At 46.5% G+C, this 19,358-nt stretch overlaps 1 protein-coding gene across 1 annotated transcript; it reads left to right on the top strand.

Moving 5' to 3' along the window:
- Window positions 1-4,351: 4,351 nt before the first annotated feature.
- EMP1 (epithelial membrane protein 1) lies at window positions 4,352-19,125 on the top strand. Its single transcript, XM_041481713.1, has 5 exons — window positions 4,352-4,493; window positions 15,621-15,738; window positions 16,492-16,594; window positions 16,699-16,839; window positions 17,442-19,125. Exons 2-5 carry the CDS (start codon window positions 15,661-15,663, stop codon window positions 17,603-17,605), a joined length of 486 nt encoding a protein of 161 aa, XP_041337647.1. The 5' UTR covers window positions 4,352-4,493; window positions 15,621-15,660; the 3' UTR covers window positions 17,606-19,125.
- The last annotated feature ends 233 nt before the right edge of the window (window positions 19,126-19,358 follow it).

The raw sequence follows: 19,358 nt of genomic DNA, 5'->3' as shown, positions 1-19,358 counted from the left end.
CAGTCTCAGAAGCAAGTCCACTCACTGCACAGCAGAATCATACCTCCCTTTCTGACATAAGAACAAGGTTATGGTCCTTTCCAAATGGGAGGACAAAACTAAATTCTAATCACTATGAAACTATGGTAGGAATGATCCCCCTTATCTCATGCCCATATCAATTTTTTTATTCCTGTTAAGAAACAAGGGAACTTTTGGGTCTTCCCAGATGTGATAGGTGAGGTGTGGGGAATGTATTCTAGCACAGATCCCACTCATACTGCTCAAGTCCTGGGGGAACTATTCCAATTTTTACCTGTTAAAGCTTTGTGACAAACCATGCCTACACAAATGCTATAAACCCAGTGCATTTTCTATTCAATACTTATCTTCCATTTTCAAAAGATCAGTCAGTCTGGCCACGCTCAGTAATTTTGGGAAAATCATATGTAGATGTTTCTGTGGGTTTTGTTCATCATACAGTTAGCAGAGTACTTAGGACAGAAATCATCCCTGACATAAAAAAAAAACCAAACCAAAGCAAACCAACCAACCAAAACAAAGCAAAAACCCCAAAAAAACCCCATAAAACCCAAAACAACAACCCAACCCAAAAACTAAACTGTGAACAGGAAGAGCTACATCTGTTCAGTGTTGACTGTGATCCACCCTTTTCTTGTACCCTTAAGCTTGCAAAGTCAGCCACCCAAAGTACTGGACATCTAGCAGTCCTTGGAGGGACAGGAACATGACAAGACACATTAGAGAAATGACCAAAACCACAGAGGTGGGACTTCCAATATCTGCTTCCTCAAAACTGAGGGAAGCTATAAATAAGGGAACCACCGCCCTTTCCTCTCCAGTGGATGCCTGCTCACACTGGAAGCCCTGCACAGTCAGGCGTGACAAATGCAGTTTATCATACGGCTCTGAGATTTATCCTATGTCTCTACTAATTATTGTATCACGTGGATAACCCCACAACACACACAAACATATCAGTTACACCACTACAGAGCAGTATGAAACTTGCTGGTTTCTATTTCTTTAAACCCACACACCAGCTGAGGCTCAACCCTGCCTTCTCCATGTCATGACAAGTATAGAAGTAGTGAACATCACATCACTTCCATTCGTCCTGCAACCAGCCAGCAAGATGATGTGCAGAGTAAATAGCACATATAAGAGAGAGGAACTCTTTAGTTAGAAAGACAAGCTGTTTCAACTGAGGGGGGCTTAATATGAAATATGTGTTTGCAGATAGCCAGAAAAACACATCCAAATGGCATATAGTTAAATTCATGCTGAGAGCATCCCAGAGAGCATGGGAACGCAGTTACAGAACTTTTCCAAGCATAGATTCTTGCATCTGCAAAAAGTGCAGAGACATCACATATGGTCTGTTTCTTCTGGCACCCCCAGTCTCTAAAACAATCTGTTCTAGATGTTTCCAGCCAAGTCTGACCATGCCTCTCCCACTCCTAACTTCACACCCCATCTCCCAGTCATATCCTCCAAACCTCCTTTGATATGGGCTTGCAGAGGCTTAGTGCTTATCTAATGTCACTGTGGACACTCACCTTTAATGCCAAAGGCTACTACTCACAGATGCCTGCAAATGTCTGGGGCATGGCAAAACAAACAGAGTTACAGTAGCTGCAAGCTGCTTGTTTGGGAAGAACTTCAGCAAAGGCATGGCACGCGTGGGAAAGCTTCACCCTCTCATTGCCCATGGAAATGCTAATCCAGATTCTCACATCTTAAATTCTCATGGCTTTCACTTGACCACCTCCAATTAACAAACTGCAGGCATTCAGAAAAGCCTGTGAAATGAGTGATGCTTAAGTCAAGGGACACCATGCAGTATGGCATGGGGATCTTAGGCAATTCAACTTTAGTGTGTCATACCCGCAGAATGCTTAAGACTTTTGATCTCATGCTGAGATTTTTCATGTCATGGGTTTTCTATTGCAACCTGTCTTGTGGAAACCATGCACCATAAAGGAAGAAATTGCTGCAGACACACAGAAAGACCAGCCTCTTCTCTGGATGAGTAGATAGAGCTGGTTCTCCATCACACACACACACAAAGACTTATTGAGCTAACCCTTCATCCACAGAAACAGCTACAGAAAACATGATCAATCTTACCAACTTGAAACTTTCTCCTTCCTTAAGCTGCTGGTAGGAAGTTGTCTCACTTCTACACTTTCTCTGCATCCAGATGAAAGGGGGAAGTATCTCAACACGCTACCAATCTGCTCAATGGAAGCTGAACTCTCCCCGGACCTCATTATACCTTGGTGTGAGAGGGTACTCTCTTCTTTAAACCATCCTCTTGCTGACGTGCAGCATTGCTCCCAAACAGCAGCATCTATCCACACTCTTGTTCACTTGACATGTGCTGTTCCCCTCTCTCATACCCTTGACAGGTTTAGCAGCAGGGATGAAACCAGTGGTTGTTGGCAGGGTACCAGTGCCCCTCCAGGGCCACAGTCACAGCCTGTGTGGCCTGCCTGGTTACTCTTCTTCTCTCTGCTGGCTGGGCACCAGCACTTCCAGATGGAGAGCTAGGAAGCAATGCTCCTGTGGGGAGGCTGACGCTGATGCTGCAGAACACCTCCACCTCCCTGTGAAGCCTCTGATATTGGCCATTGCCTGTCATGGCCTCCCAGGTTAGAGAGCAGTTTGTACAAAACTAGTTTGCTCTCTCTGGACAAATAATGCTTTGCTAGTCACAGCTCACTTCATACACAGCCTCTTAAGGGGCTCCACTGTTATTGCCCCATGTGTCTTTTTGCTACAGGTGTTCTGTCTGCTGGGTGCCACTAAGCAGTTCTGTGATTGCAGGCAGCTGGTCCCTGACAGGTGGGCAGTCACTTGTGAACAGGTCTGGGGCAGAGGATACTTCACCACAGCTGAACTCTGGTCAACAGAGTTTGCTTTGAGATCCTGCACTCTAGTATTTTGTATGGAGCTGAGCATCCCTCACTGCAATAAACTCTGCCAGGAGACAGAGCAGGGGAAATGGACGGTGCAGCTCAATGCAAATGCCAGCTTCTACCGCAGAGAAAGCAAATAAACTTTCCTTTCCCTGAATATTGTATTCATATACATCAAGAAGAACATTCTAATTCACAGGTATTAAACACAGTTAGGCTTATTTTATCCTTGATGAAAAAAGACTGTCTTTACTTTCGATCAGTGGAAAAATTCCCACAGGATTGTCTTTGCCCATCATATGTGTCATCTTTGCTGCTGTTTTTATAGCTCATTTTTTAAGCAGGTTGCTATAGTCTAAAATTAGACCAGACACATACCAATAACACCAGACAGAAGGAATAATCTGAAAACCAGTAAGATCTTTTAATCTGTGTAGATTTCAAAGAGAACCCGCTTCGTTTTTCAAATAAAGGCAATCCAATGTCATCCTCATTAAAGTTTGAAAGGCCTTTGTCAGGTATTTTGTCCATATCTGCTTATCTCTTGCTGGGCCTTGCAAAGGCAGGGTTGGTTCCTTGCAGTAGCAGACCACCAACTCTATCGCAGTATGGATTGTCTTCTAACACGGATGCTTTCTGACAAACTTCTTCCCCTTTCACCCACATCTTAAGCACATCCCTATTCAATCTTGCCTGTAGCATCTACGAGACAACTCCACCAGCCAATTCTCAGCAAATGTAAAGGATCTATTTTTAGAAGTCTTTAAGATGGCAAGAAATGCTGACCTCAGAAAACTGTGAATAACAAGCTCCTTATTTCTTCTTCCCTGCCTGCTCTCTCTGTGGAAGCAAACCACCACTATCTGGCCAAATCACTCCAGAGTCACCACCAGACCAGAGCTGCATTTTGAGCATCTCTGCTCCTTGACATATTCCCAAAAATCTTGTCCGTGCCAACCTCACAGGTCCAATTTGAATTCCCCCGTGCTGTCAGCCTCAGTGACTTCTCTCCAAGCAGCACGGGGAGGGGATGTGGTGACTCACCCAGCCTCGGGATCCCCCCTGCCAACCCACTGTTTGTTTGAGTGATATTATTGTTGAAGCCCTGTTGCCACATTTGTAACTACACATTTCTTTTTTTTTTTTTTATGACAACCAGAAGTTCAGTTTTATAAACAGATGCTGTTGTGGGCCTCTCTTACTCAGCTGGATCAGCGTCAGCCTTTTTTCCAGGCTGCGGTCTCTGTGCTGCACACTGAGTCAGAGGCAGCCCTGCACAGATTTCTTTGAATCGCTGGTTTCCTCCCAGGGACTCTTGACACCCTGCCAACAAAACAGGGCGTAGCTCATTAATTTTTTTTTTTTTTTTTTCCTTCTCTTTAAAGGCAGTCTGATTCATAGTAACTCCTTTAAAACAGAGTGGAAAGACACCACCCTCCCACACCACCGGAGGGAACTTAAACCACCAGCAGGTCACTCCCCTTCACTCCAGCTCTGCACTCCGGGACATCGGCACTGCAGCCCGGCACGCTCCCTCTTCCACAGGTGCCAGCACCGGCCCCAGCCCACACGGTAAGAGCTGTTCTTGAAAATCCTCACCAACTTTTCTCCCTCGGGGGCTGCTCCCCTCTCCTAACAGCACCAGTCTGCCTTTCTCCTCTGCCCCTTCTCTTCGTCTTGGCACTCGAGCTGGCTATGGCACGCACCTTAATTTTCATCTTTTGCTTCAAAATCCATCTGCATTACAGGGCAAAGGGGCTCTGCAAGGTGCCCTGGTTGCAGCCTTGGAGTGCTGGCAGTAGCAATGTTATTTTCACCTCCAGGACACGTGCAGCCAGGGTGCAGGCACGGGTGCCCAACCTGGCCAGCTCATGCTCAGGAGCTGCTGTGTGCTTTTGGAGTAGCATTGTTGACAAATGTGGAAAAATGCCTGCTTGGAATTAGGGCTGCAGGCTCAGTTTTTCTGGCGCTCAAATACTTCTGCTTGTCTCTCTCCCCTCCATAATTAGTTTGCCAAGCTCTAATTTAAAACAATAGCAATCATTCCAAGTGAAGACTGAGAGGCCCCAAAGGTGCAGACTCTGGGGCACAATGGAGACAATCTCTCTTTTTCTAGGGGCTTTGGCTCCTGAGGCTGAAGCCAAGCCCCAGTTCTGAGCAGAGCCACGTGAAGGGCAGAAATTCGTGTTACGCCTTCTTTGGCAGCACAGACACTGGAGTGGGGAGCACTGTGAGGCGAAGTGGGGGAGCGGTGGCATTGCTAGGAGCACCACGGTCTGCTGGTAGGGTGTGTCAAGGAGGTAGAGACACTGATGGGAAGTGTAGGATTGCAGAGACTGGCAATTCTCCCTCTTCACCTGCCTTCTTCTACACAACCACCCCCTCTTTCTTTCCCTCCTCTTCTTCACCATTTCTCTTGTTTCGTCTGTCTGCTGTGGTTTGCATCCTGCGGTCAAATCTGAACTATTTTTGAGGTCTGTGAAAGGGAGTGCAGCAAAGCCAGTTTGTTGGCACCACACTGGTTCCTGTTGCAGGAATTCAGCCTGCCCCTGCACAGTTTCAAGGGTTTGAAAGAGACTGAACAGTATTTAGCCCAATACGGCCAGGAATGGGTGGGGCTCAGGCTGGGACTGTGGATAATTACTATATGAATGAACTAGAAGTTGAGCTGACACTAACTTTTTGGAAAAAGGATGGATTTTGTGAATTTTTAAGTCCCCTCTGGCCCTGTTTCTTGTAGCTCGGTCATGCAGTGGTGCCTCCTGACTAAGAAATAAGTGTTTGGAGTGGTGGGGGAACTGACTGAGGCAGCGAGTGTTTCCAGGGCATCAGAAACTGGAATGGGAAGAAAGCATTTTTGGAAGTTGTCATTTAATACGACTGACAATTAAATCATATTGATATAAAAAAAAATGCTGTGGCCACAGAACAACTTTCACTCAGAAGCTTTGAATTCCTCAAGGCACCTCTGAGAGCAGATTTGCCCAGGAACTGCCCACTTGACATTTCTGGATGTAGTGGGATTCTTTTCTGAGCAAACACTCGAGGGAGGTGGGCATGAAGAGTGTGAAAACTTGGAACCCATTAGCTACTCTTCCTATGATAACAGGGCTTTAAGCCAGCCAAATGCCTCCACCCAGTCCACCTGGGGACTGTGAGCACTGAGAGAGTGAGGAGGGCTTGAAGGCAGCTTATTTCTATTTGCTCCCGTGGGGATTAGCATCGGAAAAGGATCAATACTGAGGTACTTCACTAACACTGCAGTGCCTGAAAGCACCCCTTGAAATGCAGCGTCTTGCTGGGAGGCCCTGCACACCCACCCACACTAAGGAATTCCTGTCAGTAGGCTCCTGTGGAAGCTCCCCCAGCTATGACTAACCACCCAAACATGTGACACGCGGTCTGAGCCATTATTCATCCCGGCTAGCCCTGTGAGAGAGCAGGGATCTCCACTGGGCACATGCCATCCCCGGGGATACCTCTGACAGCTAGGGAGTCGAGCCACACCCAAGGACACACTAATGCAGGAGTGACTGACGTGGGATCTTGAGGAGAAGCGCCAACTTTTGGAGTGGGTGCCTCAGCTGCTGGGCTGCTACTGCTGCCCCCGTGAGACCCTGCTGAGGACAGAGCCCTGAGCTCGGAAAACCGGCCCTTCTGGCCTAGCCGGTGGTCTTTCAGTTTTGCAGTGTGGGAGCGGTGCAAGTGCACGCAGGAATTACTGTTTGGTGGTCTGGGCTGGAGCAGAGGTTGTGTTTTGAAAGAGTTCTGGGAGATTTGCTGATAATAGCCAGCATGTTTTTGGTAAAAGAGCCACCTCAGGGCCTTGCTTATAATGAGATTGGGGAGATGTGCTGCAAGCACTAATCTTTCTCTCTAGTCATCACCCTCCCAGCCACAAGGCTCATACATGGCACTCAGCCTGCGCCCACTTCTGTTTCCTCAGAGCAAGCAAAAGCAGGAGGGAGCCTGCTTCCATAGCCCTGCCTGCTCCCATGGGGCTTCACGGGCCCCATAATCCCAGCTGGCTGCTGGGACACCCCTCCCATGGCATGTGTCCCCTTGCTCAGCCCCCAGGTCACTTAGTGCTCCTTTTGCTGAGTGCTGCATGGATGGCAAAGGAGGAGACACCTGATGCTGGGCTGAAATTTGCCCTCAGATGCTCAAGTGCCCTATAAGGCAGAAATAGCACTACTAGACCCCTTTGATCTCAACAGGTTCCTGTGCCTGTACCTCTCAACAGGAAAGTGACAGCGCTGTCACCCAGCACAACATAAGGCAGGCTGCAAGGCATGGCACTCCAATTTTTTTTCCTTCCTTTTGTATTCCAACAAAAAAAATTAATGAGGTAAAACTAAAAAATTATATTTATTTACCCTGCCTTCAAGGCAGGGAGCTGCTCTTCTACTCCTCTAAAAGGGAGGGTGAGGAAGGGAATTTCCAATCTTCACATCTGAAGATGGAAAATATGGAAAAGACCAATACGTCATCGGTCTTTTCTGCTGAGGCAAAGCAGCATTCACAGAAAAGGAGGCTCTTCTCCATGGCCCTACCAGGACTGATAACTAACTCATAGCCACAGTGCTGTAACAGTGGCAGTGAACAAACGTGCTGAAGCCCATGTCAATTATGCCTGTATTGATCCTCTGTCAGGGCCAGTCCACACCCAGCCATCCCAGAGCATGACACAGAGTGAAGCAGCAGTTCCCCGTGTAAACTGCCCAGAGGGAAATCTGGAGTGCCTCTTAAGCTGCTTTCTGCCATTACACTGCAGGGAGAGCAGCAAAGCAGCACATCTCGGGGCTGCCATCTGGAGTGTGATTTCTTCAAACCCTGCTGGGAGAGCTTTGGAAAGTACCTCTTTAGCTAGAACAGCTTGACAGTGAACAAAGGAAACTCTGGCCAAATTTGCAGCTTCAAGCATCCTGCTCCTCCTGAACTGTTTTTTCAGGAGGGTAGAGAGTATATGGAAGCTGCTCTCTTGGTTAGACCAAACATAGCCCATGCCTTGTCATAGAAGGGAGGGACAGGTTAGGACAACTCAGCTCCAAAACCCACATTGCCCAAGGGAGTGACAAGTTTGCCAAGATCATAATTGAGATCTATCCCCTTTACCCTGTGAAAACAAGTCTGCAACAGAGGCATGGGGAGACACCCATGACAAGAGCCCAGGGACAGATCTGGGCTGGGTCATCCCCAGTCCTGCAGGAAATGCACTGAACTCTGAGCACTGGAGTGGCTGACACAGGTGAACAGTGACTCATGCTGAAGGCTTAGCTCTTGTGATGTGAGGCCACCTGGAATATGTTTTTGTATTTGAGGAAATCCAGGGTGAGACTTTTGTTGCCCTTTTGCCCTCTCAGGGCACAGTCTGCTGAAGAGGGGAGTTGTGAAAGCAACCGCCACGACTGGGTCCACTGTCCACATTCTTCTCATTCCAGGGAGATATCTTCCCTGTATTGGCTCCAGCAAGCCTCTGGGAAGGATAGTGAGAGCCATGGGAGCAAGAGGGGAGAGTACAAAATGCTCAGAGCCTGGAGCAGGCTGGTCAGAGGATTGCTGAAGAGCAGCTCCAGCAATTTGGGCCACTGCTGAAGGAGAGCTGGGCACATCCACTGGCTGTGACAGCTGAGGCAGCTGAGCCAGCCTGCCTGCGAGCTGCCTCCAGGGGCTGCCACTGCGCCAGCGTGGTGTGCCCTCAGCAGGGGAGCTCTTGATGTCTCCAAAGCCACATGTAACATGAACCAGCTTATACCTTACTGATCACAGGTGTAAGGAGCTTTCTGAAAGCCAGATGGAATATTTTACATGACCACCTTTATCCCACCCTGCACAGAGCACTGACCAGCTCCAGGCTGCACAGCCTCCTCCTGTGTCTGCTTTATACACATGCTCCCCCCAGTTCATCACTTGTGCACTTTGGTTGAAAAAAGGAGCTTTCACACAATTTTGTATCGGAATCCTGCACTGTCTTTTCCAAGATGGCTTGCAGGAGCAAAGGCACCCTGAAAGCAAACTGACCCAAAAGCTCAGACTCTTTAGATGCTCCAGTCACACTTTCCTCAGTGTTTCATAAGCTGTACTTGCTTGTTCAGAGGTTTTGCATTTTGAGAGACAGACACACTGTAAGATACAACTTCTTTTTTAGAGTTACCCTCCTTTGGAAAAGAAAAAAAGGAATATCTACACAAGACTGTCTGTGCAAATCATAGGACTGCAGTTTTAAGCCAAGAATGCAGCCAAAAGCACAGCTGATGTGGACTCACAGTCCTTCAACCTCTGTCTAAGTGCTGTTGCAAAGAGGAAAAGCAGGAAGTCCCACCAGAAGTGATCTGTGTACTTTTGCTCATTCCAGTCTGTAACCTGAGCTTTCCTGCCAGAGCTGTCAGATACTTTCTCCTACGTGGGCACTGCCAGTGTGGCACAGGTAGATGATCCGTGCACCCATAAAGAAGCTGTGCACACACACACACACGGACACACACACAGGGTTGACAGGGATCCCACAGATGCACACTCCCATTCATAGAGGGAGCCACACAGAGCTGCAGATGCACGCCCTACACACAACACGTCAACGCCCAGACTGTCAGTCCTCCCACAAATGTTTCTCACGTATCTCAGAATCTTGCTGGAACTCCTGTCAGCAACTCAGGTGCCTAATTAACCCCGCAGGCACCACCCAGTGCTCTAAGGGGGGAGAGTGCTCTGCATCGCACCTCTGGAGGAGCAGAGGGACATTTCTGTGCCTCCATTATCTCCGGGGTTCCCTTCCCCAGCCCTCCCTCTCACTTGCTGCCCATCAGTCCCAGCCCTTCCTTGGCGTGCCTAGTGTGAGGACTGACAGTGTTTTCCTCCAGCAGCGGCTGCTGGCTGCCTGCCAGGCCCCAGGCAGCTGTCTCTTCCCTTTCCCACTACCAAGTGAGCATTGGAGTTTCAGTTGATGTTGTCACATGGCTGAGCACTCGAGGGTGTTTTTTTCTGGAGAAAATGCCAATTTCTCACTGTCTGCCCTAGGAATTCTGATATTTCCCCACCCTTATATGAATCATGAGCATGAGAGCTGGAAAACCCTTATGTGTCATCTTTTGTGACTCCCCTCTGCATCTCTCAGTGAGTGGAGGTTCATCACCAAGGGTGGATTCTTGAGGAATTTGTCAGATTCCATAAGAAATTTTTCACATGGTGGTGTTTCACCACTCCCTTGGGAAGGCAGTTCCACTGATCTCTTGGAGTCCATTCCACCAGGCAATGCTTCATAAGAACCAGACAGAATCTTCCATTTACTTTAACTTATTTTCAGCTGTAGCCCCTCAGGCTGGTCTACACTTTCCTTTTGGTTGACATTAACCTGCTGGTTTTACAGCCTTGCTGTGCCCCATGTGGTCATCACAGCCACTGCCCATGTGTACGTGAAATCCCACTGCCATAAGCCAGAGGCTCAAAGGTCTCCCTGTGCCCACACACCCCTCCTGCCCAACCCTTCTCCCACACACATGAAATCTCTTTCCAGAGGCACCAGCCTACTCATCCACATGTCTATAAAAAGCATCTGACTTGTAAATTGAGTCAGGCTCGTCTGTCAAAACCAGGCTGTCAACAGCAGTGCTGACACACAGTAGTTTGTAGAAGTCTAGAGTCAGCAAGGACTCTGGATTCATCAGGATCTGAAGCAAGAGACAGAGCAAAGGTGGAAGCAAAAGGATTCTTCCCTGTTGTTTAAAGTTGTCATGAGCTTTCTAGTAACAATGTGACATGTCCAAAGTCATCATGCCACCAAAATATCAGAGAGATATTCACATCTTTGCGTCCTGTGAAATGACTCTGGGCACAATGAGGACTGGTGCTCATAGCCCATACAAGGACAAGGTGTGCAGATGTAGCAGGTCTAAGATGCAGTGATGGTCTCAGATCAGTCAAAAGGCATGTGTACAAATTCTACAGAAGGTTTTATCCCACACTGAGGTTTCCCTTACTGGTAACAACATGGCAGCATTGCTATTTGTGGGTTGGCTTTGCACTGAGGAATGCACTGGTAGCGGAGGTGGAAGCTTGTGGCTGTCTCAAACAATTACCAGACAGTTTTTACTTTCTGTCCATTACTCTCCAGTTTTCTCCTTTGTTTCGAAGTGGCCTGGGCCCTGATTTGAACCACCAATATTCCTGCTGTGACTCTGTGCCACTCAGACCGTGGCCAAGTTCACATGCTTTCTCTAAATATTGGACCTTCTATTGTTCCCATCAGAGACTGGGAGAGTCAGACCACTGGTCTGACTTACTACTGCCTTCCTTATATTCTGTAGTGGCAGCTGGGAAAGGCAGAATTTCATTTGTGTTAGTTGTTTTCAATCTATGGAGATTTTTGTTGACATTCTAACCAAATGCATTTGTTTTTTCTCCAAAAAGCTATCTTTCCATTGTTGAGAAATCTAGTGTATCAAACTAAAGGGTCCTCAGCTGAAAAACTCACTTTGAAAGGAGTCAGAGGTCACTGTGCACAGGTAGTGGATTTAGATGTCTTCTGCTCCCTGGACACTCTAGGGAGCTACAAGATATTGTCTGGCTCAGCCAGCATCTCTCACAGTACACCTCAGCAACTCAGCCTGGGAGAGGCAGTCCCAAGCAGGGACCTCAGTTCAGAGAGGAAGATGGAAATGGAAGTCAGATGAACTGCATCCATTAAGGAATACTTGAGATCTGAAATATTTCAAATTTAGTTGAGAGTGCCCTGATTTTTCACCTGAAACAACCCCATTGTTCCTGCAGAAACATTCTGTACACTTACCCTCTACTCCTTTAATGCACTTTCTGTCAGAAGCAAAGGACCTCTGCCTAATCTGGTTTACCCTCTTGAGTAACTCACTCCCTATATTTGAGGAACTATACCATTGGCCTTTATCATATCTCCAAGTGGTACTACACATTCCAGGGGCAAGGACTCACTTCTCTGTATCGCCCTCAGACAGAAGGATCCAAAACACTTAAGCAGACAGAGGGGTGATACAGGTAGCAACAACCTGCCTGCATGGGAAGACTTTGTCTTAGTTTTAGGCAATAGATAGTACCAGCCTGCTTGAACTTGAACTGGGGTGCAGCAGAGCTGTGTGTTGTTCCCCAGCATGTGTACTCCTGCACGGTCAGAGAAATTGTCTCTACACAGCTAAGAGTCTGTCATGCTTATCTGCAGGTTTTTTGTACTGAAGGCTTCTATGGTGATTCTTATTCATGCTTACTGTTGGTGTGGCTTGTTATTTCTCTTCATCCATCACCCCATGAAAAGGAAAGTGAGTCCACTGTTATCAGCACAGGATCTTCTCTTGACTCATGCAGGCTGTTCAGCACACGCATGACCTTCACTGCCCCACCAGCCTGCCCTACCTCAGTAGTCCTTCTGTTGCTATGTCTCATTACTTTTTCCTTGGCTTAATTGGGGTCTCTCCTCTGAAGGATTCTTGGGGAAGACTCACAAATTGTTTGCTTGACTGGTTCTTGAGAAGCAGTCCTAAAACTGACAGCGTCCTGAGCACTTAATCTTTCAGGGTTAAATTTTTGTGGGGTTTGAGAGCGTTGGGGTGAGTCAGTGGAAAAAGCTGGCAGCTCTAGGAAGGCTAAGACTGACTCATAGCCCAAGAAGAGCCTGAGGAACTCCAAATGCAGCTGCAGTTTAGGTTGGGGAATGGAAGAAAAGGCATTTGCATGCAATTTTGTCCTATTGCTCCAGCAATGTGACCCCACCCTGTACTGGAGAAAGATGTCTCACACTTAACAGATGGAAACGGTATCCTGTCAGTCCCTGATCCTCTGCCAGTTTCTCTGTCTAATGGGAGGAAATGTCCACGCCATAGCATCAGAGACAGAAGTGAATCTATTTCAGTGCCATTCCTTCACCCACTGCTCCTCTGGGATTGTTCTCTCGTGTTTTATTTAACAGGCAGAGAGAGATGAAGAAAGGGGAAAGCAAATGAGTACAGAGGGAGGCTTGTGCTTTAACTCACAAAGAATCAAAACTAAGCTGTGAGCACATATCCCCTGGGGGAGTTTGCATTTGATAGCGTGTGTATTCAGGGAGAGGTGCTGACGTTCTCAGGAAGTAGGTGCACTGAAAGCACCTGAACTAACACTGCTCTCCTGCAGTGCTAAAATAGGCAGAAAAAGCAAAGGGAATAAAGGATTTCAGTTTTTTTCTTAGAGTATTGGTCAAAGTCCTGAGCATGGGGTCATGATTTTGGCCTTTTATTTTACATTGTAAAGTAACATTTATCCCTGATTTTCATTTCTGAATGCAAGCAAAAGATGCATTTAAAAGGACTGTTCTAGTCCTTAGGATGTCATGAAAGTAGATTTTTAATCTTTCAAGTAGAAAGCTTTGTTTGATGGTCCTAAAAAATAATAAGGAAAAAAAAAAAAAAAAAAGCACTGAATGATATTTTAAAGAGGCCAATGGAAAAATACATCCATCTAAGAAGGAAGAAAGTTTAGCTACTGTTTAGTAAAGGCAAATTTCAGAGCAGACAAATTTGTCAGAGTTTGGTTTATGCATGCCAGCACCCTATAGTGTCAAGAGCACTTGCTAAAGTTTGTGTAAGAACCAACGTAGCAAAAACAAAAAAAACAAAAAAAACCAAAAAAAACCAAAAAAAACCAAAAAAAAAAAAAAAAGAGAAGTAGTCAAAGGGACAGGAAGATCTAACTCAAGAGTTTGCTACAGATATGTCACTTAGTCATGGCAACAGCAATAGTTTCTCAGTTTGAGTTGCAGTGGTGATATCTGTATCAGTTGCCATCCAGCATTTTGAAACCCTCGTTCCTTTTACAATGGAAAGAAGGGATTTAACTCTTATGTTAAATATGTTCATGTGGTAGCCTGCATATACTGTTGAGAACCTGAATTTTAGCAGTGCTGAAATCATGTCTGTCACTACAGTCAGAGGAAAAGTCCTAAGAAAGCTGTCCTAAGAAAGAGATCATCACTAAAGGAGGCACTGTGACAAGTGAGGTTGCAGTGACCAGGCCGTCCAGCCAAACCAAGCTCTAGAGCATGAGCTTGCTAAGACACCCCAAAGCAGACAAGCAAGCCTGGCCCACATTCAGCAAGTCAGGGCTTAACATCTCCAGAGAGTTCTCCAGGTGAAGGAAAACTTACAGTAGATGTGATTTGCTGAGGAGATGGGACTAGTCACCAAACCTAATCTGTTTTACTAAAAAGTAGCCTTGTTTGAGTGGGAGCAATGACCAAACAGAACTGGTTCTTTGAGATCCTAAACTCAAGGAATTCTTCTTGGTCACCAGCTAATGCTGCACTGGTCAAAGCGCCCCTGATGGAGAAGCCTGCCTACCCACTGGGGTTTGGGAAATGGTATACAAAGCAGTGCCAGGAACAGCTGCAGCATTTTACAGGAATACACTCCCACTCATGGCCACAGTGAGAGGAAAGACAGTAGTGGAGTAGGTGGAGTCATCAAGTAAAAAAGACACATGAATGGGACTTCACAAAGCCTTTTGTCACAGTTTGTGTGAAAAAATCATAGAGTATACGTGTGTTGTTTCATGACAGTGTTACCACACCCTGTACAAATGGTGACAGCATCAGACCCTACCGGAGTCACCTGGACCAAAATAACTTGACAGCTAACATTAATCACATGCTTGATACTGCTCTTCAGTACAAGCACTTCTGAGGGAAAGAGCAACACAGCCTGTCAAACTTTCTAGGAAGTTTACTGGCCCCAAAGTGGACTCAGTAAATGCTTCTGCCTGAAATATACTCACTTGATTTGTGTGAATTGTCTGTGCTCATTCTCACAGCTTAGATTTCTTCCTTGTATTTCACATTTTCAGGTGAGAAGCCATCAATCTTGACAAACTGTGTCATGCAAGCTTTCTAAAGCACATTCCCCTCTCTCTTTCCAATCACATGTTCATCAATGACAGGAAATCTTAAAAGAAAGTAAAAGTTTGCAGAGGCAAAAATACCCAAAACCAACCAAAGAGGAATTTGCATTACAGGAGAATTTATTGCATTAATAAAGTGACCTGCATGCCTCAAGTTTTAAAAGGGAAACAGGCAGTTTTCGTTGCAAACCTGGGCATCTTCCCCAGCTCCAGAAAACCTTGTGGCATTTCTGTTCTGGTTATTCTCCTCTTCACTTAAAGAAGTAGTCTATAGCGTAGTGGCTACCCCTCTGGCTCACTCTCCACAACAACTCAACAGCTGAGGCACCAAGGAGCCCACAGTCCCCCATTCCATACCTCCTGTCCGTGACCCACACCAGTTGGAAGAGGCTGAGACACCAGAGGAGAACAGGAAGAGAAAAATTTTTCCTGACCTCTGTGAATCCCATGGGCAAAAACTCCTCTTCCTAGAATGTATGCCTGGAGTATGGCATTTTTACTTTACATTAACACACATCAATTTAAGCAAACTGTGTATATATTCAGGCTATTTTTAAAATGTCCCTAAGTTATGTACCCATGCTCTACATCTCCTCCCATATTGGTTTCTTAATCTTCAGGCTCTATTTAACCTCTTGAGCAGATTTTGACAAAGTTTTTACTGGCTTTTTTTTTTTGTGATTCTACATTTCCAGAGTGAACCTAAGATCTGCCTGGGTTTTTGCATGTAAACAAATCTTATGGTAATGCTGTTCTTTGACTAAGTCCTTCCCTTCACATCCTCCCTCTGTTCTTGTTCTCCCTCAGAGCTCTCTGTGTCAGTGACACCCCCTAGAAGAGACCCAAGATGTTGGTGCTACTGGCTGGTATCTTTGTGGTTCACATCGCCACTGTCATCATGCTCTTTGTCTCCACCATTGCCAACGTAAGTAGACTGCCCTGGGCGAGACATGGCTGTCACCTCCCGCAGAACAGTGGGCCTGAGATAGGGCTGGCAGGCAGACCGGGGGTGGGTGCTCCGGTGAGGGTGAGGAACATCCACTCACGGTCATGGGGAGAGGGGAAGCAGTGATGGGTGGCTCAGGGAGCAGGAAGGCAGCCGGGGTGGCACAGACGGCAGTCTCTGTCTGTCAGCTCCCCGGACCCCCGAGCCAGCAGCACCTCAACACCCTTCATGGGCCGGAGAACTCAGCAGTGCCAGCCCTGGTGCGGCACTGTTCCCCCCAGCTGGGGCCAGCCTGTTCCCACCAGGGCTCGTTCCAGGCCAAGGGAACTCTGGGCCCAGGGGCACCCCACTGCTCCCACCAGGGCTCGTTCCAGGCCAAGGGAACTCTGGGTCCAGGGGGACCCCTGGTGGCGCTGCTGGGGTCCTCGCGCCCCTCGCCCACCATCGGAGTGGATTTTGGGGTTCCCTCACACCCGCCTGGCCAGCCATGACCCCCTGCTACCTCGCACAGGAGGAGGGTCAGGGTAACCTGGGAGATTTCTCCACGATGATTGGAACAGACCTCATGGTGTTCTGCCCATACCAAATGTCCCAGGCCAGTGCCATGTCCCTCCTGTCCGGTGCCAGGGTTTCCGGGCAGTTGGGCTACTCGTGCTCATCTTACAGTTTAGTCTGACAGAAGAGCAAAAAAGCTTTCCTGCCCCAAGACACAACCATTCTATCCTATTTCAGGTTTGGATGGTGGGTTCTTCCAACTTTGGAACGATCTCAACAGGACTCTGGCTGCTGTGCAACAAGACCTGCACTCAGCTGCCTGTTAGCAGTGGAGATGAGGGTAAGTTACAGCCGCATATTCGTCGTGGTGAATCACAGGATGTTGATGAGCACTGCCGAGACCGAGTCCTGACCTTCTCCAATCTATTCTCTGTGTTTTGACAGCTTCCCTGAAAGCCGTGCAAGCCTTTATGATCCTCTCGATCATTTTCTCCGTTGTGGCGCTCATCCTGTTCATTATCCAGCTGTTCACCCTGGAAAAAGGCAAACGTTTCTACATGACTGGAGCCGTCATGCTGGTTTGCTGTGAGTATGCACCTGCACGCCGTGCCGTGGCTCCCTGGGCGTCCCACTGCCTCTGAGAACACAAGTAGCCACATATGGTCACCAGGGGAGGTTGTCAGCCAGCTAAATGTTTCCAGTGGCCCAATTTTTGTTACAAAACAAAGCACCGGGGAATCAGAAAGTGTTGGGTTGGGATTTTTTTGGCTGTATATAATGAAAGTATTTCCAGATTTTCATTAGGAAATCCCAGTGGGTTTTGCAAAATACGTTTGAAAGACAACAAAAAGGATTCAAGTGTTTTGGGGGAGCAGGGGAATAAACAGTTAGCTACTGCACATGGGATTCAACACGTAGCACCAAACTGTCGTCAGATCTTATTACTGCTTTTCTCCTAACAAAGGTTTATTCCTCATGGCACCCACTAAACAAGCCCCAAGTGTCTTATGTCATCACAGCTGCAAAAGAAATCCTCCACAAATAAGCCTAATAGCAGCAGCTCCTCTCTCATATGGCACAAGGCATGCATTACAATCTCAGGGGACAGCAGTACCTCAGAAGTCTTGCGGCAATGCTGGTTTCTGTACGTTTTCCAACTCTCTCTTTTTCCCTCTTCCTTCCCACAGGGATGTGCATTCTGATTGCAGTCGCCATTTACACAGCTCGCTTCACTGGCGCAGTGGCATACTCCACAAATCCTCACCATGGCTACTGCTTCATATTGGCCTGGATCTGCTTTTGCTTCAGTTTCATCATCGGCATCCTCTACCTTGTTCTTAGAAAAAAATAAGGCTGTTGGGCATCCAGGGGAGAGGGTTGGCTACTGGGAGTGGGGAAGAATTACTCTGCTGAGAGAACTGTTGGGCCAATAGACAAAAACAGCCACCATCATCACCATTGCCACTGCAGAAAAATCACTAACAAAGCTAGAATCCTCAGAAACTCCTTCACCAAAGAGTAGGAGAAGCAATTCCTACTGATCTAGCACTTCTGGGGCTGGAAATCTGCAAGTGACCCAGACAGCTCTTCTCCTTTTCTGCAAAGTTGTGCCATACCTTCACAAAGCTTCAAGCTCAGCAGTGATGATTAAAGGGCACCACAAAAACAAGGGCTATATATTTTTCTCTTCCTAGAGCCCTTCTCACTTACATTTGAGTGTGCCTTGTGGGTTGGGCAGTGAGGATTATGACCCCTTTATTTGTCCATTGATACAAATGGGATGGGCCTTTTGTTACATTTTTTAATATATATAAATATATATATATATATGCACATAAGTGAACGTTAAAGACATTAAATTGAGAAAAAAATAGAAATTGGATTAATTTTTATTGAAATATCTACAAAAGTAAGGCAGCAAATTTTTTTGCTGTTCTGTTTTCTATTTGACATTCCCATGATTGAATAAGATACAAGTAGGAATGGAAAATATACAGGCATGGATGATGGAGAGAGAGAGAGAGAGAGAGAATAGGGGTAAAGATATACAGAGGTTCTTAATTACAGAGGGTGCAGTTCCTCAGTGGTACACATGCAGGGAGGGAACCATCTGGATGTGTGTCTACACTCAAATAATCTTCTGTTCAACTCCAGAACATGGTAACAGCACTGCTCCATCACAGAGCCTTACTGAGACAAGTCCTTTACCAGTAGGACTTTTTCCACATCATCACCTGGTATATGATATTAATTGAGTGCCCCACCTTGTGACAAAGCTCATCTCAAAAGCAAATAATGGTTAGCAGAGGAAAGTTATTTCCTAATGAGAGATTAGGAAAGAGGAAGTAGGGCTTGTGAGTCTTGCTCCCTGCTGCACAACATTAGGCCAGCCACTCAACTTGGTGCTTTTCACCTGCCAACTCCTTCCATAAAACTAGCTACCTCCCAGGGTTGCTGAGAGATTCTGAGTCCACTCTGTAACACCAGGTCCCCATGTGAAAGGCTGGCAGAGGAAAGTTAGGCACTGGTACTGCTGCAACCCACAAATTTCTGTTAGTTTGAAGAATCTCAGTAACAAGAGGCATTTGCAAGAGACGAGGTCAAAATTTCCTGTGACTCCATTCACAGCTAAAAAGTAGAGAGTATAAAAACCATGTTAATTCAGATTGTGCATGGATGCTATTTACCTCTCTCTCTCTTTCTGTTACATTTTCTTCTTATGTAGACTTTATCAATTTGGTGGATATATTCTAGTACTGTATGTTGGTGTTTCATTAACAAAGGTTATTTCATATATAGTCATTGTAAATATTTTGAAATGCATATTTTTAACTTTGTGGGTCTAAAAATAAAATCTGATTCTCTTTCTAATATAGAGTTTTGCTCTTTTTTTTTTTTTTTGGTTTGGTTTTTTTTTTTTTCCATTAGTGTTTCAGATATTTGTTATCAGAAGTATTTGCAGTTCTTACTGAATCACAGCCCACCCCTTTAAGACAATGCAGAACTACTATGTTCTCATGCATACCAGTACATGAGATTTCCTGTTCTGGAGGGAAGGAGGAAGCAGAACAACTCCCAGAGCTCCTGTTTCAGGCTGCCTGCAA

Source organism: Pyrgilauda ruficollis, unplaced genomic scaffold (assembly GCF_017590135.1).
Source record: "Pyrgilauda ruficollis isolate IOZ18807 unplaced genomic scaffold, ASM1759013v1 scaffold56, whole genome shotgun sequence".
Lineage (NCBI taxonomy): Eukaryota > Metazoa > Chordata > Aves > Passeriformes > Passeridae > Pyrgilauda > Pyrgilauda ruficollis.
This window is presented reverse-complemented; position numbering and strand designations above follow the sequence as displayed.